At 42.6% G+C, this 25,460-nt stretch overlaps 1 protein-coding gene across 1 annotated transcript in view; it reads right to left on the bottom strand.

Moving 5' to 3' along the window:
- Positions 1-208: 208 nt before the first annotated feature.
- HEG1 (heart development protein with EGF like domains 1) overlaps positions 209-25,460 on the bottom strand; it is a 64,784-nt gene continuing 39,532 nt past the window's right edge. The window contains exons 8-19 of the mRNA XM_077320363.1: positions 25,074-25,418; positions 22,888-24,231; positions 21,721-21,840; positions 18,917-19,011; positions 17,556-17,614; positions 15,481-15,641; positions 13,486-13,620; positions 9,752-9,794; positions 9,584-9,621; positions 9,209-9,296; positions 7,845-8,019; positions 209-6,548 (exon numbers count right to left, since the gene is read on the bottom strand). Coding sequence (XP_077176478.1) covers positions 6,399-6,548; positions 7,845-8,019; positions 9,209-9,296; positions 9,584-9,621; positions 9,752-9,794; positions 13,486-13,620; positions 15,481-15,641; positions 17,556-17,614; positions 18,917-19,011; positions 21,721-21,840; positions 22,888-24,231; positions 25,074-25,418 — 2,753 coding nt within the window. The 3' untranslated portion in view covers positions 209-6,398. The remainder of the gene's footprint in view (positions 6,549-7,844; positions 8,020-9,208; positions 9,297-9,583; positions 9,622-9,751; positions 9,795-13,485; positions 13,621-15,480; positions 15,642-17,555; positions 17,615-18,916; positions 19,012-21,720; positions 21,841-22,887; positions 24,232-25,073; positions 25,419-25,460) is intronic.

Here is a 25,460-nt window from a genome sequence, read left to right as displayed (position 1 = left end):
CTGGGACAGAAGTGGAGTGTGAGTTTCTCATTCTTCTGCTTCAGCCCCAAATGCCCCCCTAAAGCATGGCTTCTAGTGGTCAGCCCCCTCCCCCCACACAAAAAACACCAACAGTATAATGGGTATCACTGAAAATCCATACGCCCTTCCCAAATCTTCTATGAGATTCAAACCAAGATTTTGAAACGCAAAATTTCAGCTAGATTTCATAGACCATGAAAATGTGAATGAACTCAATTAACTAATCATATGTACTTGGGATTCTGAGCAGAAGTATTTCAATGTTCATTTTCAAAAGATTATCCATGGGGATATTTGCACCAGGTTCAACACAGTTGGGGAGTTTTTCCTGCTCCCCACATCATAGGGTGCATGTGTGTACCTCCCAGAACTTCCCAAACCTGCTGAAAAGTTTTGTGAAAGACTGCAGCAACACCTGGATTACAGCCATGTGGTAAGAACGTTCAGATTTCTTGGTTTCACCCCTTAGCAGTTGTCCCCCACCCCTGTCCCAATGGCAACTGAGTAGCATTATAAGAATCTATATTTCAGGTTCTTTGAATTCCCAATTTTCATTTTTTTAAAAGTCTCTATCCCTTTTTGTTATAGAGATAAAAGGGGGAAAGCATATCTCCACAACTTAAGGTGCCAGAGGTTTACTTTTTAGAACAATGAAAGCTGGGAATTAAGATAACTGGATACATTATAACAATATACTACTGAACTGATGAATATAACAATATTCACCTGGTGGCACAGGAAGCTGGGGGCGGCCTTTGCAGAGGGACTTGGGACTGGGAAACTATTGGGAAACTTGCCTTTGGGAAACCCCATTACCACTGCAGCAGCAGTAAGGAAACTACAGAAACTTATCCCCAAGAGAAACTATGTGCTACCTTAGGTTTGCGTATTATCATGTCCACAACAATAAAAACTAAGATTCTGTCTGTTATTAATATTTTTATTGTATCCTTCTTATTATACTGACTAGAACGCCAGATATAAACATGTTGGACGCTGGTATAAAAAATAATCCAATCCTTAAAAATTATACTTTACAACTAGAGTACTGTATAATTAGTGGAGGGCTCAAATAAGATACAAATTTAAATAATACTGTGTTGGAAAATAAAATATAAGCAAAACAACTCAGAACTTATGTTCACATGTATGCAAAGCTGAAATCCAGAACAATGTACAACACACTACCGCAGGTCAACCAATGAACATTCAGTCATCATTAGACACACACCAAGGCCACATCCTCCCCATCTGAAGGAGATGACAGGCATCCAAGGCAGTGCCAAAAGTTGTTTTGAGAGTGGCTGCGTTTTGGTAGATAAAAGGTCTAAAATATAATTTGGGATGTAGAAAGCTGATAAACTTAATTTTTAAAAATAAACAGATTGTTGAGAATTTTATCTATTGGGTATGCAGAATCTTTTCCCAAACTTTATAGAAAATCACATAACAAGAGATATAACTGTATGAGCTTTTGTATGTCTGAAAAAGTGAGCACAAAAGCTCATACCCCTGTTAATCTTTAAGGTGCTACTGGACTCTTGCTGTGTTCTACTGCTACAGACTAACATGGCTAGGCATCTCAAACTTTCTAATAAATATAGTATCTCCAGTGTGACATCCCATAGGCATTTCTATGAAACAATTAATGGAAAAAATACACATTAATTTTCTCATCTCTCACTATAATCAATAATTTAGGCAAAATAAGGATTTTAACACATGTCTATTGGGGTCTCAGTCTTAAACATGTATAATACATGAAAACAGTTCACTTGTTCAACAGGGTTGTATCTTGAGTCATGGCCTTGATTCCCCCCTACCTTCATCCCACGGAGTCAAAATATATGAAGCTTTCCAAGTTGTCCTATACAGGTTATCCTCAGCATGTACAACATACCCAGTGCCACGTATCAAAGCATTACAAATTAAAAATATACATTTTTAGATAAGCCTGAGAATGCTGTTCATGCTTACTTAATAAAAGCGGTTATTGCTGTGTTTGTGTCCCTTTGGAAGCTTTCACTTAGAGGCATGACATTACGTCTGTTTTGAATGGCACAGCTACAATACAAACATGGCTTTCTTCGAAGAATCTGGGGGCTTGTTTGGTGAAGCTTGCTGTTAGAAACCTATAGATCTCTTTAGAGATCTACAGGTCCCAGGTATGGGTATCTTCAGGAAATAGGTTAACTTTGTGATCTTGATATCACTGACAGTACCCCCTCCTTAGTTCATTCTAAACCTTCTGATCTCAATGGATTTAGAAGGCTGTAGTTCTGTTAAGGATTACAACGTGGAAGGCTCAAGCAGACGACAAACTTTCTTCTCCAGATGCACTAAGAAAATGGCATCTTTTCATTAGAAATTGATATCATACAGTTAAGGTTCTTTCCCCCAATGAAAGGCCGTCAGCCATAATCCCTCACACAAAGAGGTGGGCTGTATTCACTGCTGCTTCTTTTTGTACATGCTCATACCCAACAGATGGTCAGCACCAGTTGAACTGGCATCACAGACCATTTTCACAGAAACATCCTACACAGAATTCTTCTGCATGTACAGATAACTTCTTGTGTGTGGATATATTTGCCCTGATGGACCAAGACAACTACATACTATTCACATTTATCTTTCCTGTGTCAGAATATATGGTTGGTTCTGAGAAGTAACTCATGAAGAACATGTATGATGCTTGCATTATTTGTGCATTATTAAGTTCAGCCAGAGGTAAAACACTTCAATCATTAGTATTAATTGCAGAATGAAGAGACTTCCATTTGTGGAGCATTTCTTCACTTCCCCTACCATTATAGCCCCAAATGCCCCTGAAAGGCAGCTCCTGGAGAAGAGGAAGGACTCCTTCCTCAGCAACAGCATGAAGGGGGAGCTAGGAAGGAGGAATCAGTCAAAATAGCCCACCCCTCCTATCACTGGAGAGTCTGTTGGATCCAAGCCATAATATGTAAAGGAGCTCAACACAACCCCAAATAACTGGAAATCTCTTTTGTTATCCTGCTCCAACATAATAACAAAGCCAGAACAGCACAGATCCCACTGCTCTTTCTTTTTCAGCTTAGGTTTACAAAATATTCTGACAAAGGTGGCCACCATATTATACATTCATAAATTTGGCATGGAATTCAGCTCTCTGCAAATGTCACAGGCTATAGTTCTAATTCCATCAAAGATAAGTTTCTGAAAATAGAACTAGTACTGTTTGCAAAGGATGTTTTTGATGTGGAACACATCTTCTGGCGCGCTTGGTGAAATGGAAGTACTCACAGGCATGACATCCGTAAGTCCCTCCCCCTGAGCACACCAGAAGATGGAGGCAGCCAGCAGTGGTGGTGAAGGCCAAGGAGGCTGTGGCAGTGCAGGTTCAACTGAGGCAGCAGCCATGGAGGCCGTGCCTTATGCAGGCCAGGGCAACCATGGTGCTGCTGCCTGTAAAGGCCAACTCAGCCATGGTGCTGCAGAAGCCCCAAAGCAGCCCTGCAATAGACAGATGTAGGTCACCCTGCTGAGGTGGCAGAGGACCACCAAACATGGCAGCCTTCCTGCCACTAGAGGTGAAGAGGGAGGGGGAAGGAAGTCTCCCTCTGTGTGTGTTTGGGGGGGAAGGGACCAGGGATGATGTAGGGGAAGTGATAGGTACGGGGGAAGAGGGCAGGGGACAAAGATTCTTGCACCTTATGTGGATGTGTTCCACATAAGGGACAAGAATCCTTGCCAGTAGATTTTTTTCAGCGCCAATTGACCTCTACACACAAAGTAAACTGAAATGCCAGGTACTGGAGACCATCAAGACACAGCTGTCTTCACCAGGCCTTCAGTTTGCCTCCCAGGAACAACCTCCTCTCCTCTCCTTTCCTTAAAGCATCTCCCAGCCACGGAGGCTCTCTTGGGCTCAGTAATGACCTTGGGTAATCCTCCTCTTTCAGCCTAACCTATCTCACACAGTTGTTGTGAGAACATAATAGAGAAAAAGGATGTGAGCTACTCTCAGTCTCCATTAGGAATAAAGGCAGGGTATAAATAAAATAAAGAAATATTTCAATAGCTTTAAGGAAAAAAACACATGTACCTGTTTTTGTCTTTTTTTCTTTAAAGACCAATGAAGGAAGCCCAACTTCATTTGCAAAACATGTGATTACAACCTTAAACCCTCTCTCTCCTCCCCACATGTCCTCAGTCAGAACCAGATACACAGCTGGCTGGGAAGATCTGATCATGGATCTTCCAACATCTCATCTGCTTTGACTCTCAACTGACCAATCACTTAACCTCAAACAAAGTTTTTCACAACCAACTTTGGACTTTACTTTGAACAACACTTCATAATCTGCAAACTCAATTTCTTGTGATTTCATTTCTGCTTATGTATCACTGATAAATTCCACACATCGCTCAAAAAATGCTACCAGTTTCCTGTATGCAGCTAAGATGGCCACCATCTACTTCCTTGTCAGAGGCAGGATTTCCCCTCCATTTTCTTTCCCTTCTGTGACTGAGCTACCTTAGTTATGTGTTTTTAAAGAGTGCAATTTATCAGAGCAGCATGCCTCTTACATACTCTTTATAACGTTACAGTATCAAAGTCTAACCAGAATGAAGCTGGGATTTCCCCCCCCCTCCTTTTTTTTTATCTCATCAGGAAATGCTGTGGGGGAAAAAAGTTTAGGTTTAGTCACATATGATAAATCAATCCCTTTAAAATTGCTAAAAGTTGGTCTTACCCCATGGCAGCAATGCTGTAGAATGTGACTAATTATCACAATTAATGAACATTTTCAGCTCAGTCTTTAGTAGTAGAAGAGTTGGTTTTTATATCCTGCTTTTCTCTATCCTAAGGAGTCTTAAAGTGGCTTACAATCACCTTCCCTTCCTTTCCCCACAACAGTCACATAATTAGGGAGATGGGGATGAAAGAACTGTGAGTAATCCAAGGTCACCCAGCAGATTTTGTGTGGAGAAGTAGGGAATCAAACAGAGTTCTTCAAATTAGAGTCCTTTGCCCTAAGCTACTATACCATTTTGCCTCTCTAGTGGAGAGGCATCAAACCTTAAAAGGGATGGAGCTGTGGGAATAGAATACTCCTTACTTATTCACTCATGGGAGGGCAGGTGGGAGTCAATAAACTTGCAGCTGCCATTTCACTATCTGTGGGAACCTACCCTATCTCCAGAGTTTACACTGGCCACATCCATTCTGTATGAAAGGGAGGCTAAAATGGGGAGTTTCTCCAATTTTATATCACTAGCACTGGAAAGCTAAGTTAGAGAAGCACCAAACACAGTCAGCAGCCCATAAGACTGAGCAAACACCCAAACTGAATTTGAGGACATATTATGTGCTGTCATAATATTCTAACATGTTCCAGTCTCTAAAGTATGTTCATGGTCCAAAAATTATTGGATTTTCTGGCTCACAGATTCCAGATTTTAAAAATCTAGACATTGAGGCACGCATATATACTCACAAATCTGCATTGCAGGTCCATCTCCACTATTTAAAGATTAGAACCTCACCTTAAATCTCTTAATGAGTTACGTATTGAAATATCCGCTGTATTACTACAGTAGGAATCACCACGTCCAATCGCTATACCAAGTCTACAGCAACAGGAGACATGCCATTTTTGTTACAAACATGGAAAGGGATATGGACCACCAAACGCAGCAACAAGCAGCACTGGTTCTGCCTTGAAACATGAAATGAGTGAAGCATCCGTTCATGAGGAAACCCAAGGACATCTTTTGCTTGACAACCCCGCCCCTCCCCTCAAACCAGGACATTGCAGATTGTTCAAGGGCTCCCCTGCCCTTAGGCCACTTTCATGTACATATGCTTAGCCTTGGGTAAGCATATCACTAGTACCTATGAACAGATACTTAATAGTTGAGAACCATCACATCCATAAAATTCACTCAAGCCAGCTTTGCATAAATGGTTGGGCAAAACAAACACGGCACTAGAGATTATTATCTGTAAACACAACACACCCTAGTGGCATTCAGTTTAGAGTATCTCCCTAGTGTTTGCTGGTTAGTTTCGCTTTAGTGATCTATGATCAATTTCTTGTTACATGTAGTCATTAGTGGTGAGGAAAAAATGAAGAATGCATGAAATAGCTCCATGGAACACTTTGCCTGCTTCCCACAGAGCTACAAGTTGACGTGCTCCTTCTGCTTGTTTTTAACAGCAACTAGAAATGGCTTCTTTCAGGTAACTCTGCTCCGTGTGTTTCAAGGTTCCAAAGTTCCTCTTTCGTGTGCGCCTGTGACAGTCTCTGAACTGTTTAATGGCAGGGCGTACCCAGCAAGCATCTCCTGTGACAGCTTGCTTGCCTTTCATGCCCCCTCCTGCAATTTGCTTAAAAGTAATCTCTTCTTCTGCTGTCATCACTAATGAAAGAAGGATTATATTGCCCGGGATAGATGCAGGAGTGTCGGGAACCGGGTAAACCAGTGTAAGGAGGATACAATCCGTTTCTTTCTACTTCAGGGTTCCGTAGGTTTGTTGGCTAAAATCACAGACAAACAGGAAGGAAAGGAAGAACTAATCAGTATGTTCGATTTATCATTTGTGTCATAAAATATAATACAAGATATTGTTAAATGAAAAAAGAAAGCATGGCTAGGAAAAATCTCTATGTATCATCACAATGGTGGTGCTTTACAGAGTAATTTTATCTCCAAGCCACCTGCTCATTCTCTCTCTCTTTTCTCCACTTACTGTCTCCAACCCAATCCAAAAATCTTTAAATACCTGAACTTGGAAATTATGCAAATTTAATCTGACCCAGGGAAATGTACTGTTGATGAACTGTTTGACCGTCGCAAAGAACATACCAGGAGGCAGACTTTGTCCTGACATTTTGATTTGAATAAAGAAATTATAGATATCTATAGTTCCAGGAAGCCAGAGCACTGGGCATATGCAAAACACAGCAGATTTGTTTTGTACTCTGGTCTGGTGCTTACCCAGGCTCTACTGGGGAAAGCCTCTGTGATCACTAATAAGCCAGGATCAGAAAGGGAACATGAGCAGCACCACACCTTTTGGAGGAAATTCTTAACCAAGAATGTGAAGGCAGTGAAGTGACATGAAGATACAACCTTGACCTGGAAGGCAGGGCACTCTGGAGACTCTCTGAAGGAGTGGTTTGCTATTATTAGAAGGCCTCATGAGGCTGTTAGTTCCATGGACTCTTACAACTGGCCTTCCCATTATGGTCTGCTGTTGAATACAGGCAGGTGACCATATGAGTGCAGACTTTAAAAGCAGTGACTTGATGTTTCCCCTTGTTAACTGCACTAATACCATAGAACAAGTTGTTCTGCCACTCCTATGATTGAGCCCAAAAATCCACCACCTGTATATACATCTACAGTGCCAAAATTATTTCTAAAACATCTGGCTTAGAACTCCCCCCCCCCCAATTGTCGAAGAAGGGACACTCCTGAGCCACAAGGGATAGGAAAATAAGAAACAGTCATTTCAATTATTTATTGATTTTAGATTCATGTATCACACTGTGGTTATGCTTTTTTTGATTCTGAAATGACATTGTTCTACCAGCATAACAAAGCGCCATGAGCTTTTTGGAAGGACGGTATAAAAATGTAATAATAAATAAATTATGCCTCAATTACTGCTTCCCATAATTCTTGTTTTGTGCTAAAGTACTGATCTAGAAGAATGAGAGATATCTGTCCTCCCTATACTTAAAATGATCACATGATAAAAGTTCTTGGATCAAAGGACAGTATACTATCTGTCCAGATTTCCTAATAATAAAGACAACAAAAATTACTACCATATAATAAACATCCGTCATCTGTAATAGATTTTTAGTGCTCCCATTCTCTTGCATTTCAATGGTTTCTCTCCCCCAGTCCTGAGCTCGAGGATTTTTGGGGTATTCAGCATAAGGTGACATCTGGAAGTCTCCACTTTTGAAGATGAGCTTGCTTATGTCATTTTTATTCTTCCTGGGGGAAAAAAAAGTGCATTTAAAGTTACAATATAGCAATTTCCAGGAAGGCTGTGGGAACTGGGAGCAGGTACCTGGTGGCAGTTTTAGACTGGATGAGGGCTAACAAGCTGAAACTTAATCATGACAAAAAGAGGTCCTTCTGGAGCAAGGAAGGTCAGATCCAAGAAATAAGCTCTTCCCTATTGTGGATGGCTTTGCATTTCCTCTAAAGGAGCAGGTTTACAGCTTGGGGGTATTCCTGGACCCAGGCCTCCTGTTCGATAAACAGGGGGACGCAGTGGCCAGGGTGCCTTTCATCAGCTTCAGCCAGTGAGCCAGCTGCAGCCTTCCCTGGGCAGGAAAGATCTAACCACTGTGGTACATCCCCTGCTAACATCTAGGTTACTGCAACGTGTTCTCGTCATTGGTACAGAATGCTGTGGCCAGAGTGTTGACTAGAGCGCCCATATAGGGCCCCTATCACACTAATTTTGTTCCATCTACACTGGCTTCCAATTTGTGTCTGGGCTTTAAAGCTCCGAATAGCCTGGGACTAAAATACCTTGTGGAATGTACCTTACCCATTCAATCCAACCATCCTCAGAGACCCTGTTTTGAGGTCCACCACTTCCTGAGGCTGGATTGGTGGCAGCAAGAGAAAGGATTGCTATGGTACCAAAGCTTTGGAACTCTATTTCTATCTTCTACTAGCCTTCCTGCAATAACTATTATTGGCCCTCCTCTGATATTGTCTGATCTGTTTTTATTGAATTATTTTATAATTTTAAATGTATTTAATTTTTCAAATATTTTAATGTTCTGAAGTACACCATCTAAGTGACCCTATTAGGTGGGAAATTGGCACGAAAACTTAATTAATAAATATAAAATCCAATTTCTCATGTCCATTTCTTTTTGGGGGGGGAAGAAATCCCCTCCCACACCATATTTATGCTCTTTATAGTTTGCGATTTCATCAACCTGATGGGCTTGTGTGTTGCTCTGAAATTTTTGACATCCTCTGATTTTTTGCAAAGAGCATAAAAGTGCCAATTCATGTTTAAATACAGGTTGACGTATGCCAACTGTTCAACAAAAATACCAGTCAATATATGAATCTTCCCCAAACTGAAAATTAATTTGCTTCAGTGCTCTTTAATCTCTATTTTAAAAAAGCAAGTGTGTGTCGGGCTGCGGATACCTACTGGCAGCACGTGACAACAAGAGCGATGCCCAAGATGAGCAGAAGTCCTCCTCCAGCAGCCGCAATCACAATGGTGATTAGCTGATAAGCTAAAACAGAAACAGAAGTGAGTCAGTTACACGTCGCTTCTATCAGACAGGAAATTTGCTGATGCCTGCCTGTTGCCTCCCTTAGTCCTGTGTTGCTGTCGTGTTGTGGAATGGGCACACACATTCAGCCAGTGGGAAGAAAGTCAAAGAAGAAAGTTGGTGTGGCTTCTTTGAGGAAACAACCCCCCCCCTTGGCTACAGGAAAATGGGGTGGGGATGCTAAGGACAGACTGATGTTTATACATAGGGGGGACAGACTAAGGGATGCTGTTAGACAGGATACTTACGATTTCCACAGTTGAATCCACCCAATCCAAATGGGCAACTGTAACAGAAGAAAGATGTTACATGTTCAGTAGATAAGCTTTAACTGAAGCAATATCAAAACAAAGAAACATCTATTTGAGGGTAGAGGGATGATAAGCAAGGACAATAAGTTCTATGGTTTCTGATACCTCACGCAAGTGTTGTTCTCAAGTTTATACCCATCTTCACATGCTAAAAAAAAAAGAGAGAGAGAAATGTCCATTAACAAACCTCAGAGACAGAGGGAATATGATGAGTGACTGGGATGTGGAGATTTACTTTAGAGTTTTAAGAGGTGGTTCTTATCCTTTCTGAAATTGTGTGACTGGTCCAAAGTCACCCAGCAAGTTTCCAGCTTCCACAGCAAAGTGGGGATTTGGGCCTCCAAAATCCTGGTCTGACATTCTAAACACTACACCATACTGAGTGGATGTAAAACCAGTTTTACAATATTTACAATGAATATCAGAAAGCACTCCATAAATAATTCAACACATTCATTTAACTAACACTTCTTTAGCCTTGGTCTATCCAGTTTGAGGCCATTAAGAACGGTTGAGATTCTCTACAAAGATCATTTATTAATTTGTATTATTTGTAAATCACAGAACACTTTTGTTGGCCATCAAGTTTCGCCCCTTCCCACTTAATTTAACTGCAGCTCAGCAAGGACTGGTGAACCTACTGCTACAGGGGGAGGGGGGAGCCAAGCAGCCAGAACTGTCACAGCTGTTCCAAATGTCAACTAGGAGGAGAGTCGGTGAGAGTGGATGTGCAGAATGGCGGTTTGCTGATGAAGTGGCAGAGCCAGCAGGGGAGAAAGGAGAAGGAAGGCTGGCACACAGATGGGGAGGCAACTGGGCTGTCTCGTGCATGCCCAGGGGAAAGACGTCCCAGCTATGGAAGCAAGTGGAGGACCACATCCTAACCACTACATAACGCTGGCTCTATGTAAAATTCACCCAAAGTGTAATCAATTCTATGTTTTCAGGTACAAAAGCAACTTTAGGTTCCATTGGCAATTCATATCTCTAATCAATCTCTAATCAATCAACTTCTCCAATCCCAGAAAGGTACAATTAAGGAGATCTGCCAACACATATGCATGATACTTTATATTCTAAAACTGATACCAACATTCTCCATTCTCCAGATTATGTATATTTATTATCATATTTGTATATTTCTCTTTTCTCCTAGCTTTACTACCTGCCTACCAACTGTTTGGTGAGATATCACACACACACAGCAAAAAATTAGTCTTAATCAGTTCTGTGTTGTTCTTAGAGCAACATTTTGAATTAATCATGATTAAGTATTAATGGTATAATTTCTTTTTCTTTTCCACATAAATATATATAGGAGAGGGCATTACCCTGTGAAAAAGAAACAAAAGGAATCTGGAGAAGACTTGCATTCAAGTGGGATAGCTGTGTTGGTCTGAAGCAGTACAACAAAATTTTCTCACTAGAGGCAGTAAAACTAATTGCCCAACAGAGGTCAGTACTGATCCATAAGAATGCCATAGCAGAAACTACACCTGAGCATGTAAAGTCGTTATGTGATTTTCTCCTCTTTTTCAATCAAAGCAACCTCAGAAGTCTTAATGAATTTATTTAACCTTTATACTTCCAACCATTTCTCAACTTGAAATATTCCTTTCAGATCATCCCCCCACATAAACAGTCCTCAGTCCTCAGTTTGGGATTATGGCCTCCTTAAACTGGGGGAATATACACACCCACAACCACATGTCTTACATCATTACAGCCTATGCTCTTGATAGTATTTAACAAATAAAATTTGATAGCCCTCATGTTATTCTACACCTGCCAGTCCCAAATATTAGAACCAAAAAGCTAAAACTAGTTTATCATCCAAATTATGGGAACCTTGGAAATAACTCAGCAAACTTAGAGTCCAGTGGCACCTTTAAGCCCAACAATTTCTTATTCAAGGTATGAGTTTTCATGTGCCTGCATGCAGTCAAAAAAACTTAAAGATACCACTGGACTCTAAATTTGTTCTGCTGCTTCAGACCAGCTAGCCACTTGAATATGGTGGAAAGTATGGTGGAAAGCAAGAAAATGTTCATGGACTACAATTCCCATGAGCCCCTGCCAGCGTTTGCTGACAGGGGCTCATGGGAATTGTAGTCCATGAACATCTGGAGGACCACAGGTTGACTACCCCTGCTCTAGAGCAATGGGAAAAGCGGGAAACTAGGGAAGAAAAGAACTGCTGCTTATAATTTTGGACTGCTCTCTGGACCCTCACAGACTGTCAGAGCTTCTACAGGACAAACCTTATAGGACAACCCATGCATCAATAACAACCAAGATCCAACATTCATACTCAATTTATTGAGAAACATATTGGCCAATATTCAACGACCTTGAGCATGGAACAAGGAATTTCCTGAATTCCTCTCCACTCCTGCAGCCCTCTCTGACTCCCAGAAAGATTACTCCTGGGGACACAGGACACACACAGGGGGAAAGCCCTGTGCAATGGCAAATATAAGCAATTGCTAGGCTCACAGTAGTCTAACATGGATAGCCCAGGCCTGCCAATCTTCACAGATCTTGTTAAGCTAAGCAGGGTCAGCCTTGGCCAGCATTTGGATGGGAGACCTCCAAAATACCAAGCGCATGACCTGGAGTCAGGAAATGGCAAGCCACCTTTGAATGTCTCTTGCCTTGAAAACAGCGATGGTCACCCAAGTCAACTGTGACTTGATGGCACTTTCCACCATCACAAGGCTAAACACTGTACAATCCTAAACAGAACAAAGTTTGGCTCCAGTGGCATCTTTATGGCAATTTTAAACAGAGTTTTATTCTGGGTATAAGCTTTTGTGTGTACACACACTTCTTCAGATACCACTTTTATAAAACTTCGTTGGTATCATGGGTGCCTCTGGAATCATCTTCAAACCAACATGGCTATCCAACTGAATCAATCCTAAACAGAGTTACTCCGTAATCAATGACAATAAGCAGGGTAAAGGTAAAGGTAAAGGTATCCCCTGTGCAAGCACCGAGTCATGTCTGACCCTTGGGGTGACGCCCTCCAGCGTTTTCATGGCAGACTCAATACGGGGTGGTTTGCCAGTGCCTTCCCCAGTCATGACCGTTTACCCCCCAGCAAGCTGGGTACTCATTTTACCGACCTCGGAAGGATGGAAGGCTGAGTCAACCTTGAGCCGGCTGCTGGGATTGAACTCCCAGCCTCATGGGCAAAGCTTTCAGACGGCTGCCTTACCACTCTGCGCCACAAGAGGCTCTTAATAATAAGCAGGGTATAGCTACTTAAAATTACATTGTAAAATTTGGACATAGGCAATCAAAACATATGTCCAACAGAATACTCTGCCACTGGCTTTTGAGTGTGAATGTGTTATATGCCTTTTAAAAATCTAGGCAAACCCTTTGTGTCTGCTCATCTGGAATGATATGAAGGATACAATGTACATGGCTATGCCTCAAAAAGCAATTTTTTTGCTTCCCTTGAGGATCAGACAAAACAGAGACAGAAATAACTATGCTATGCCCTCTCCAAAAACTGAACTTTTGCCATAAACCCCTCCCTGGCCTGCCGCCTCTTATTCTTTTCACAGGATTTCTCTGGCTTACATAGCAAGCTGTGCAAAAAGATATTATTATTGCTGCACAGAGAGCAACTGACTAAGATATCCTCAGTTTCTACCATACATCAACCAGAGAATATCTAAGCTGTTAATACTTATTCATAGTGATGAGCTTCTTAACATGCAGAGGCCCACAAACACAAAACCCCCACATTGATCCACAGAAAATCCTTCAAACTGGAACCAAAAGATTAAAGAAGAAGCCCAGCAAACCAGCTGTGTAAGGCACAATACCTCTGCAGGAATGATCCAGTTTGTTGTATCTGAAGTATCCAGGCTTGCATTGGCACTCTGCAATGCCATCGAAGTCCACGCACGCAGAAGTTTCTTTGTCACATTCTGGATCTTTGTGTTTGCACAGACTGCCGGCTGTTACAAGAAGAACATTATGTAAGTTCTAACCTTGCAGAGAGAAAAAGTGCGCCTTGACTGGAATGTCCGGCTCCAATACCATACTGATATTAGACACTGCTCATCAAGACTTACTTGATTCTATGATTCCCCTTTGAAATACCTTCAGTAACAGCCATGACAATTCTAGTTCATATTTAAACACCAACAAAAACAGACCCATGTTTTTGCTTTCTGCCATCAGGCTGGCTAGAATCATAGGTCTGATGATGGACACATGGAATATGTGGAATCCATTTTCTATCTATCTAGGTCTCACTCATCGGGCAGCTCTGACAAAGACGATGTACCTATTTACATCATTGTCACTGGAGTCTAGAAAGTAGGTGGTAAAAAGTGACAATATTAATATTTTAATATTTCAATGAAATTAACAACTTCTCTCACAAACTGATACCTAACATTTTTTTTCTGGGAAGTTATAGCATAAAAACTCGTTCCTGAACAAGATCCCTCTAGGTGTAGTGGTTAAGAGCTGCGGCTTCTAATCTGGTGAGCCGAGTTTGATTCCCCACTCCTCCACATGCAGCCAGATGGGTGACCTTGGGCTAGTCACAGTCCTGTTACAGCTGTTCTCAGAGAAGTCTCTCTCAGAATGTCAGCCCCATCTACTTTCACAGGGTGTCTGTTGTAGGGAGGGGAAGGTGATTATAAGCTGCTTTGAGACTTCTTCGGGTAGTGAAAAGCACTGTATAAAAACCAACTCTTCTTTGAAATACATCACAGCGGCTTAGATCCTGTCAAAAATATATACTGACAGAAAGATATCTCCCATGTGAGACATCTTTGACCCTCAACCCACACCTAGCAGCTGAAAATGCCTCCTGAAATGTTTCTTTCTAGGGACAGGGTAGGGGATTTGCAACAATCTCCCCCTCCCCTACAGATGCAGAAATCACCAGAATTGAACTCAATGCATACAGTAATCTAGTAATAGTTACCAAACTAATAAAACAACACAAAGGCAGAAAATATTTCCTTGCATGTTTTTAATTGTAGGTTATTTAAAAATGCCTCAAATGACTGGTGTCAGTCATGCCTCTTGCATTAATAATTTGTGTGTGTGTGTGTGTGTTTTCCAAAGCTATGTATATCCTCAGCAGATTCTGATACTTCTGCGGAGGCTATTTAATATAATTGGAATTATTTTGCTTCAATCCCAGTCTTTCCACTAAAGGATTGGCATCCTGATTGGGAAACACACCTCACTCAAGAAACTCCACTATGATCTAATTGTTATGAAGACCTTTGCAACTCTAATATAAGAAAAAGAAAGTAATTTGCAGTGTGCCTCATCTTGTCTTTGCATCTCTAAGTAGCGTTCTTATATTATTTGGGGATGGGTTCAAACCGTGGAGAGAAGATAAGACTCCTGTTGTTTAGATCTGGCCAGAATTCAAAGCTGAATTTGTAAGATGAAGGACCTGTACACAATGTTCTTAATCCCACAGTGCAACCTGTCTTTCACTGACAGAAGCATTTTTGTCAGGAAACAGTGCACAAATAGGTAGAAAGGAAAACCTATTTGTGTATATTTTATCCTATAGAGCAGGGGTAGTCAACCTGTGGTCCTGCAGATATCCTTGGACTATAATTCCCATAAGCCTCTGCCAGCTCTAGCAGGGGCTCATGGGAATTGTAGTCCATGGACATCTGGAGGACCACAGGCTGACTACCCCTGCTATAGAGGCTTTTAAAATATGTTCTGCTTAAGGGAGAGAAAGTTTTTAAAAGAGAACTTTGAAGAAATAAAAATTTCTCCTTCATTTCTCCACCCAAATACATTACAAGCCGCTATCTGTACTAATATTAGCTTACCTGTGTGGAGCTGGAGAAGGCCAGACATGAACCCGCAAGTCTCTGAGGATGCTTTGCAAGCTCGGAGGTGGTTCCGCACAGTGCTGACAACGTCATAAAGGGTGACGTTGGAGACCACAGAAAAGGTGCTGGTGACGGAAACTTGGACAACACCTGACTGTCTGCAGAAGGAGTGCAAAAAATTAAAACTCTATGTTGATCATAGCACAGAGAATATCAGTAGGCAGAGAAGGTTGTACCTGCCTAAATTCCATTTTCTTCAGAAATGTACATACAGGAGCCCCAACATCAGAAAAGAATAGAAATAATTATATATAGTAGAGCACAGGCAGCATTTCAGGACCTCACCTACATATGAAGCAGGCAGCCCCAGCTTGTAAACAGGTAAAAATGAACAATAAATTATCTTATACTTTACTGATATGTTTGTCCTTTTGTTAACTATCTTTAACCACCCCTGCGAAGTGGATTAAATAAAGGAGTAAGGGCTAAAGGGGAGGAGATAGGGCGGGCTACGTCCAGGATAAAAACTCGGAGGGCCCAATCAGGAGCTGCGAAATGGCTCCGGACGGGGACGGCGGGCTTTGCGGCCTTCTGCCGGGCCCTGGGGCAGCCTCGCCTGCCCCTGGACTCAGCAATAGGCCGCAAAGCCCGCCACCGCCTTCCTGAGCCTTCTGCCGGGCCCTGGGGCAGCCTTGCCTGCCCCTGGGCCCGGCAGAAGGCTGTAAAGTCCCCTTTTGGGCCACCTACCTTACTCTGCTCCTGCCTTCCTCCCGGCATTCCCTTTATCCTTCCCTTCCTCCCAGCATTCCCTTTGTCCTTCCCTTCCTCCCAGCATTCCCTTTATCCTTCCCTTTGTTCCTTCCTTCCTCTCTCCCATCTGCCTCTTTCTCTCTACCTGTTTCTCTCCCTCTTCTTCTATCTCTATCTTCCTCCCTTTCTTTGTCTTTCTCTCTGTCTCTCTTTCTCCCTTTCCTCCTTCCTTCACCCCATCCCTCCACCCACCCACATGCTAGGGCCTGCTGTATTTTGGCTACAGCGGGCTTAATATCTAGTAATGTTATATTTGAAAAACAAAAGCATGCAAAAAATTAGGGGGAAGAAAAGCAAATGTTTTCATGTTGCAATGAATGCATGTGTATCGTAATTTTGAACATGTGTGCTTAAGACTGGGCACAAGGCTCTAATGCACGAGCACAGTAACCTTGTTGATCATAGTGGCAAAGGTAGACATCTGGAGCCACAGCCTGTCTTAAGAACAAGCAAACAGCAAGACTTGCAATACCAAAGGGAGTGAAGAAAACATGGAACAGTCTAAATGATATTTTTAGAGGGTAAAGTAATGGCATGATGATAATATAGCAATAAACTTTGTTAATAATAATAATAATGTTAAGATTTGGAAAAGAAGGAGATATGTTAGAATTTAAAAAGGAAGAAAAGGTGATAATCCAGATGTCCAATAATCCCTCTTTTATTGTATTGCATAATGAAAAAATGGTTTCTAAAATTGCTATGTATAACTTCTTCTTTTTCTTTTCTGTATGTCTATTTTTCCTTGAAAATAAAATATATACATTTAAAAAACCCCACAAGTAGTGGGCAAGGGTTCATATCAGCTATGGAATGTCCTCTTTCTACTTATTAGTTTGGTGTTGGATGAGATGAATTTTTAGAATCATGTAAAGACATCTCAGTTCACCTGGAAATGCTGTTAGTCAACTGCAATACTTCACTGGCTTGGGGTGTTGTCTTTGTAATGGGTCAGTTGACATATTTTCTTATTTTCTGTTTTTGCCTATTATTGTGCTTTGATGCTTTCTCTTTTGACTACATGTTAAATGGCTGCTGTTAGCTGGCTAGAATGAGTTTTATAATTACATTCCTGGGCTGCTTTTATTGTGTGTGCAGGGGAGGGGGGGCTTTTGTGTTATTCATTATTACTTTGTATTTCAGTACACTGTGAGAGCCTTTGGGATGGAGTGGGGGGGATACTTTTTCTGTTTCCAAATGAATGCATAAATGAATACCGGGCCACTCATCCAACAAACCTGTCATTGCTTGATGTGCCTTACCTTGATGCCTGAACAGTCGAAGTGTAATAGCCAGGTAATGTTGAGAGAGAATTGTTCAACTGAAGAAAAAAAAAGAGGGAACCAATTGCTACTTCGAGAATACTCTGAAATTAGCAACTATATTCTACTATACTCTTTAGGGGTCATCTCGATGAGATCTTGGAAACGTAATTACAGGTCACCTTGTCTCTTTAAATGGAAATTAAATGTCAGCTGGGATTGGAGTTATTTATCAGAACCATAGAACTGGGAGAGGAGGTTAACTCATTTCCTTCATCCTGTTTTCTTGACAAAAAATGCTCTGCTCTTGATAGGCTGCTTGACCCATGAAGGTAGAAGTGATTTAAAGACAATTGTCTGTGTTATCTAAAATGAGTCTCACAAAGCAAAACAGCTCTTTTAGTACACAGATGTGGATTAATAAAGGGGGGGTTAAAGAGTGGTTTTAAGTGATTCTGGGGCCCTGCCCCCTTCCAGATCTCACACTGCAGTCCTCTGCAACTCCAGGGAGGCCCATAGTGGCAATGCAGCAGTAGTTGGATTGCTGGAGGTGCCTTTCCCCCAGTGTAGGGCCAGAGGCAATTGCCCTGGCTACACCATGGCTGCAACTATTCCTGGTGTAAGATAATTTGCCAATAACAAATGGGCACAATTAAAATATATGGACCTCACTTGGCTCCATAGCAGGCCAACAAGAGTGCTTTGCCAGCAGAGAGAGAAGAAATTTGCATTTCATACTGTTTGTTACACAATCTATACTAGGATAAAAAAACAGCATGGACTAATGAGACTGGTCACTTGAGTGAAAAAGGCTTACTGGCTGCTGCGTCTGTTGGAGGAAACAGTAAAGGGAGCATTGTGGGGCCAGGGCACAGAGTTTATGAGTGGATAGTAACCCAGCAGAAACATGAGCCATGACTTCAGTAGCTGTCACTGGGTACCACTAGCCACTAGGGATGCCAGGTCCCCTTGGTCACTGGTGGGGGGCTGAGGGGGTAGAATCGCCATCTTCAGGCTGTGAAACTTCTGGAGTTTTCGGAATGGAGCCTGGGTAGGACAGGGACCTCAGTGGGGTACAATGCCATAGAATTCACACTTCTAAGCATCCATTTTCTTCAGGGAAAATGATCTCTGTAGTCCAGGTACCACCTAGAGGCTGGCATCCCTACTAGCCACTGAGCAATATTACACTTGCCAAATAGTGAGGTAACAGAACTCAGTCTGATTTATTTTATTAATTTATGTTAATTATATTCTCACTTAGACTCATATTGCCCCTGGGTAACCAAATGGGGTCCAGCATCCCCTGATTTTCCTCCTTAGACACTACTGGGAACAAGCATCTTACTTTTGATACTTACTGTAATGACGACATTTTCCTCAATTTGATGAAGCTCTGAATACTTTCCTCCAGTTGTGTTGGACATGAGGGGAAATTGACCAACAAAGGTTCTTACTGAAGAAGAGATGATAACTCGTTAGTTCACACACACACAATCAATCTTTTGTATCAAGAATAGCTATAATTTCCTCTCAACAATTAAAGCCAGAATCTTACAGGCAGCTCCAGCCCCAACTCCAAGTTCTTCCAGAGTACCCTTTTAATTAAGAGCCTCTTGTGGCGCAGAGTGGTAAGGCAGCCATCTGAAAGCTTTGCCCATAAGGCTGGGAGTTCAGTCCCAGCAGCCGGCTCAAGGTTGACTCAGCCTTCCATCCTTCCGAGGTCGGTAAAATGAGTACCCAGCTTGCTGGGGGGTAAACGGTAATGACTGGGGAAGGCACTGGCAAACCATCCCGTATTGAGTCTGCCATGAAAAACGCTAGAGGGTGTCACCCCAAGGGTCAGACATGACTCGGTGCTTGCACAGGGGATACCTTTACCTTTACCTTTACCCTTTTATTTGATTTTCATTTTTTGAATCAGAGCTGTGTTTCTAAGGATCAAATTAGTTGTACAGCGAACACACGTGTCTCCAAACTTGCACCTCAGTCCCCTGCAGGAATAGGGAAAGTGAGGTTATCCATTTTCTCTGGTTTTGTTGTACCACTTCATGAAAATGGCTCAGAAAATTCTTGGGGTTGGGGCTAAAGCCTGACTAGAGTCTATATCTACCAGAGCACAGGTTTGGCCTCTCCCCTTTCTTATTTGTATGTTAAAATCATTCATGAAACTTTTACCTTCTTGTAAGCTACCATGATCCATGAGAACCAATTTAGAGTCCAGTGGCACTGGACTCTAAATTGGTTTTTCTGCTTCAGAGACTCAAAACCAAACCAAGGTGCAACAACATGGCGGCTTGAAGCTCTGAGACCACCTGAGACTCAAACTTGATAGTTTATGACACATGTAGACGTGGTGGTCCAATACTCGTTCACCCGACATCCAAATCACACAACAACATAGGTAGATATGGAGGCTCAAAGCCTTGGGTCCAATGCTGACAGCAAAATCCCAAAGGATACAGCAATGTATATACATGTTGTGGCTCAAAGCCCTGAGTACAATGCTGACAGCAAACCTCAAAGTGTATAAGGACATATATGGTGACTTAAAGCCCTGAGTTTAGCCCCATCACCCAAACCCCAAAGAGTGCAATAATGTATGAAGACATGGTGGCTCAAAGCCCTGAGAAGAGCTGGTCATGCACAGCAATCATCTCCTAAACAAGGGAAGTGACTGACTGCTTCCAGGGCCCTCCTCCCAGCCCTTTCAGATAGCACAGTCCTGCTAGCATCCCCAGGGGCACAACGTCTTAGAGGGTGGCCTGGAGATAGTGGCCCTGAGTCCACTGGAATCCCAAACCCCAAAGTGTGCCAACAATATTCACCCCTCCACTCCCCAGGATTGAAACACACAGTCAGTAAGGACAGATGGAAAGGCAGAGACCCCCAGAGTTTTGATGGGCACTCCCCAAAGTCCCCCCAGAGGTCTGTGCTGAAGTGGATGGTTCAGCCTTGCACTCTGGACCAGTGCCATTGTGGAGGGCAAGGCTCACTGTCTCATGGCCTCTGTGAGAGGAGAGAGTATCAGGGAGTCAGCGTCCAGTGAACGGCTATATCCCCCATGAGGGAGAAGGGTTTCCCATCCACTGTGATCATTTCACCTATGAGGTGAATGAGTGCTCCCTGAGACTTCACCCTTGCCCTTTTGTAGGCACTGGCCAACCACCCCGTATTGAGTCTGCCAGGAAAAACGCTAGAGGGCGTCACCCCAAGGGTCAGACATGACCCGGTGCTTGCACAGGGGATACCTTTACCTTTACTGGAGGAGAAGGCTCTGAGACTCTGGTGGTGCCCTGCTGTGGCAGGAGTCCAGAAGGGGGGGGTACGCTGGGTTGGCTGCCCAGGTCCAGGGGCCTCCAGTACAAAGGGGAATGGCTTCCCCTCATAACAAGCACCCTTTCTACCCACTTTTACCCTTATGGAGTTCACAAGCAAGAGGGCTGGGTATAAAAATTGTCCCTTGTCCGATTCACCTGCCAGCTAAGCCCCTATGCTCAACTGTACCAGAAAGACTGTATGGCTCAGATTCTTGAGTTCACTCAACACCCAAAGCTCAGCAGCAGCAGCAGCGAGCAGATCTCAGCCAAGAGAGGTGGGGGTATATAAATGTGGGTTCAGACAGGGTGGCTCAGATCCCTGAGTCCACTCAACACCCAAACCTCAGCTGCAGAGAGCAGATCACAAGCAGAAACAAAAACAACATCTCCTCTTGGCTAGTTCTGTGCTTCTTTCTTGTTCCATCGGCCAACAAAGAGGAGAATGGGAACTCGGTGACTGGTGGTCAGCAATGCCTATTAAGGTTTGGAGGGGCCCGATTGTACACATATGATAGAACCCTAACTTTAATATCAAAATGGATGCATTTCATCTGTACCTTTGATCTTTCAGTACAAGGGGCACAGGTCTCAGTGGGGGAAGGAGGGGCTAGGAAACACAGTGAAGAACTGCTACCAGAGACCCTGGAGAACCACTGCCAGTCCCGAAATTCTCAGGTAAGACAACTACAGAAGCTCAAGGGAAAAGAACCAAGATCTACTTCTGCAAATTCCTTCTATTTGAAAGAGACTGGATCCAACCCAATGCTGGCAGTCCTTTTAAAGTTTTAAACTCTCAATGGCTTTGTATATTATTGAGAAGACTTTAAACTTTTCAGCTCTCTTACCTAAATTGCACTTTCCTTTTTCCATCTGGTACCCTAGTGAACAGACACATTGGAATGAGCCTGGTGTGTTAGTACATGTGGCCAAGTCAGGGCATGGATTAGACAGACATTCGTCTATATCTGTAAAGGAAGAGAAAAAAAACCTGCAGTTTATAGGAAAACCCAACAAGTTGCTATAGTGAAAACTGCTGCCACAAGAGAGAAGAGGCAGCTGCAGAATGAGAGACTGAGTCAGCAGCTGATATGACTCACGCCTGCAGTAAGTCGAACTGGTGACCTGAAGATCTCGTAGGGATATGCATATCAACACCGAGCTCTGGTCAGGAGAAGGAACTTTAGGGAAATCAGCAAAGGGATCATTCTGCCACTGATAGGCTACAATCCAATCAGGTGGTATTCTCTGATGCCACACCCACAGACAAAGCTTCTAGGTCGAGGCTGGCTTGCTAGCCAGGAATTGCCTCCATGTCTTCCCTGCCTTGGCCCTCTCCCACTCTCAGATTCGCAGCAGCTGGATCTGACAGTTTGTAGACACTCAGACATCTTCCACGCTGGCAAGTCCAAGGAAAAGGGGGCTGTGTTTGTGTGGAACCATTCCCCAGGGGCTGCTATCTGTATTTGCCACTGGAGAACAGATCCTGGTGCCCTTTCTCAGGAACCAACCCAGGGAAATTTATGTACGTTTTCTCTTTGAAATGATAACACATATCACATCTTGCTGCGTCCTACTTCTGAAGATGCCAGCCACAGTTATTAGCAAGACATTAGGGACTAAAGCTACCAGATCATGGCCACACAGCCCAGAAAACTCAGAGTAACCAGGGCAAGCAGTTCTTTAATTCAAAAAGTCAAATTCCCAATAACATAAACAATTGCATACAAAATTATTTTCTATTTTAAGGACGATATTGTGAAATAAATTATTGTAAGTGTATTTGACGTGTATCCCACACGATTATTCAGACAAACTTTATTATTATTATATTTTTAAAAGGGAGAGATTTCTGCCAACTGGTTAATTTTCATAGTCTTTTCCTGCTGTCTGGTTGTTTACACAGAGCCATCGACAAATCACTTTCACCCATTTATAAATGCACTGAATTAAGTGCAATGTTTTCTTTAAAGGGTTCACTCCTCACAATGCCACAACATTCAGCATATAATTACCTTTGCCATGGGAAATTGTGGAGGCAACTGTGTTTTCCAACCATGTCACTGTTGTTGGTTTGCTAGGGACTGGTAAAATAGAAGAAGGCCTCGTGGTGGATCTGCTAGAAGAAAATGTTTTGAGTGGATGAGTAGTGTAGAGATGATGCTGTATGACTTTAACAGTAGGTGCACTGGCCATTTCCATCCTTTTTGTGGTTCTCTCAGAGGTATGAGACATCTCAGAAGGAGACTGAACCTTGGGAGATTTTGTGGTGACTGAATAGTCTGTAGCTGATGTCAAAGAAGGCAATCCTAATATTGTGCCTGTCATGCTTGGAAGATTTTTTCCTGTTGTAACTTCTACCAAACTGAAGACATCTTTTTGAGTTGTCGCTTTTGGCAACACACTGGATGATGCTTTCGTTGTCCCAGAAACCGTGGTACTTTCAGGCAAATAAGCAGAAGATGTGGTTAAAACGTGAAGAGATCTTTCAACACTGGTCCCTGGGAGTGAAACATTTTGCTCTTGTGAACTCCTGGTTTTTCCTAGGGAGACTGTCACAGGCAGAGAATGGTTTGCATGCTGGTCGGTAGTTTTAGTCTGAATCAGGGGAGGTCCTGTGGAGCTGAACTCAGTGCTATCTTTCAAAGGATATGGCCCAGTCTGGTTGTTGTATTCACTGGTGAAACTCCCAGCTGCAGATGCATCTGTCCCTGTTGTACCTTCAGGGTCAATTGCAAAAACACTGGTTTCCAAATTCATACCAGGCTGTAACAGGGAGGATGTTGAAGCAGGTGAAGGCAGTGTAGACAAGAATGGGGAAAATGTGGGCGGGGCTGCAGATGACAGTCTGGGTGGAGGTGTCAATGAAGGTGTTTGAGAGGACGACAGTGTTAGGGAAGCAGAAGAAGATGCCAGCCAAGAAGGTTCTGATGATGACAAGAGAGGCGGTGGCTGGGTTGGTGGGAGCGAACTCTGCAGCGATGTTGCTTGAGAAGAAGACAGAAATGATAAGCTACTGGCAGATGTAGATTCAGAGACTGAATAACTCACTGGAGAAGAGTACCCTTCAGTTTGCAGAGACTGTACAGTCAAAGGTTCTGTTGATGGCACAGAGAAACCGCTATCACTTGAAGACAAGTTACTTCCTATATTTTGGGTTACAGAAAATGCAGACTGAGCAGACTCTGAAGGGGCAGAAATGTCTGCATAAGAAGATGTGCTGTTGTTTGAAATAGACAGCAACGTCCTTTCTCCACCTTTGGTGAAGGGGGTTGAGATGTAGGTACTGTCAGTATGAGAAGCAGAACTTCTTTTCCTTGTGTTAGTGCTAACCACTGTCTGGAAGTCATTTTCAGAGTCTGAAAGGTAGGCAAAAATAGTATTAACACACAATTTCCACTGTTACACTAAAAAAAAGAGAAACACAACTGGAACATTAGCAGTTTCTACTTTATTTGAATTCACTGCCATGAGATGGTTGAAGGTCTAAACTGCAAGTGCTGAGGGGAAGAAATTAGACAAAAACTCTTGCATACTGGAATACTAATGACAGCTTAGTAAGACAGATAGCATTTTTATTTCTGCATTTGTATGTCATAAGGATCTAGAGTTAGTTTCAAACTAAGAATCCTTAGTCATGGGAATAGAAGGAGCAAGGCAGAATCAGTCAAGAGAAGCAAGATGTATTTGTGTTCCTCTTGGCAAACTGAGGTTAGCATTATGTCTGAATGTACCTCTAGTCTAAGATAGCATATTCATCCAGATCACTGATAACATTTGGCATTTGGTAGCTCCAGTATTAAATACACACAAAGTATATTAAATAAACAGCTTTTACAGGACTACCTTCACTCAGCATCATCAATAAAAATACACTTCCAGGAAACAGTGCCTTACTTTTTGACAGACAATATATAGTGGGCAGCTAGGAGGGGTGAGTTTTGCTCAGACATGCATATTTATGAGCTGTCAAGTCACAACTGACCAATGGAGACCCCAACAAGTGGCTTTCAAGGCAATTGAGAACCAGAGATGGTTCATGACTGGCTTCCTCTGCAGAGCCTTCCTTGGTGCTCTCTCTCATTCATGTACTGACCCTGCTTAGCTTTCAACATCTAGAGAGACTGGGCTATATCATGCTGCCTTCCCTCCCACTCAGATCAGCACTGCCGGTCAAAGAAAGGTACAAAATTAATCTAACCTGAAGGTTCACTTTGGAAGGAAGAGTAAGTTGTTACCCTTGATGAAGTGAAACTTGGAACAGACTCAGTTGAAGGTCCAGATATATCTAGATCTTTTCCTGAGAAGTCAGTAGTTTCGGAATATATCCCTGATAAAGAGTGGTTTAGTTCTGAGGCACTTGACTTTTCCACATATGAAGAGGAGCTTTCTGTCACTTCTGTAACTGTGGTGTTCATTACAGACTGTGAAGTTTGTTCTTCTTCGCTGCTGAAGGGTACTGAGCTGGACATGATGTCAGTGTAAGACTGCGAAGCCCTCGTTTCAGTACCAGAGCTGTTTGCTCTTTGATGACCGCTTCCAACAGCTGAAAGAGGGATTTGGAAATGAAAAAAATTAAATTGCAGCC

The sequence above is a fragment of the Paroedura picta genome, chromosome 2 (assembly GCF_049243985.1).
Source record: "Paroedura picta isolate Pp20150507F chromosome 2, Ppicta_v3.0, whole genome shotgun sequence".
In the NCBI taxonomy this organism is placed as follows: domain Eukaryota; kingdom Metazoa; phylum Chordata; class Lepidosauria; order Squamata; family Gekkonidae; genus Paroedura; species Paroedura picta.
The sequence above is the reverse complement of the archived record's forward strand: the minus strand, read 5'-3'. Positions and strand labels throughout refer to the sequence as shown.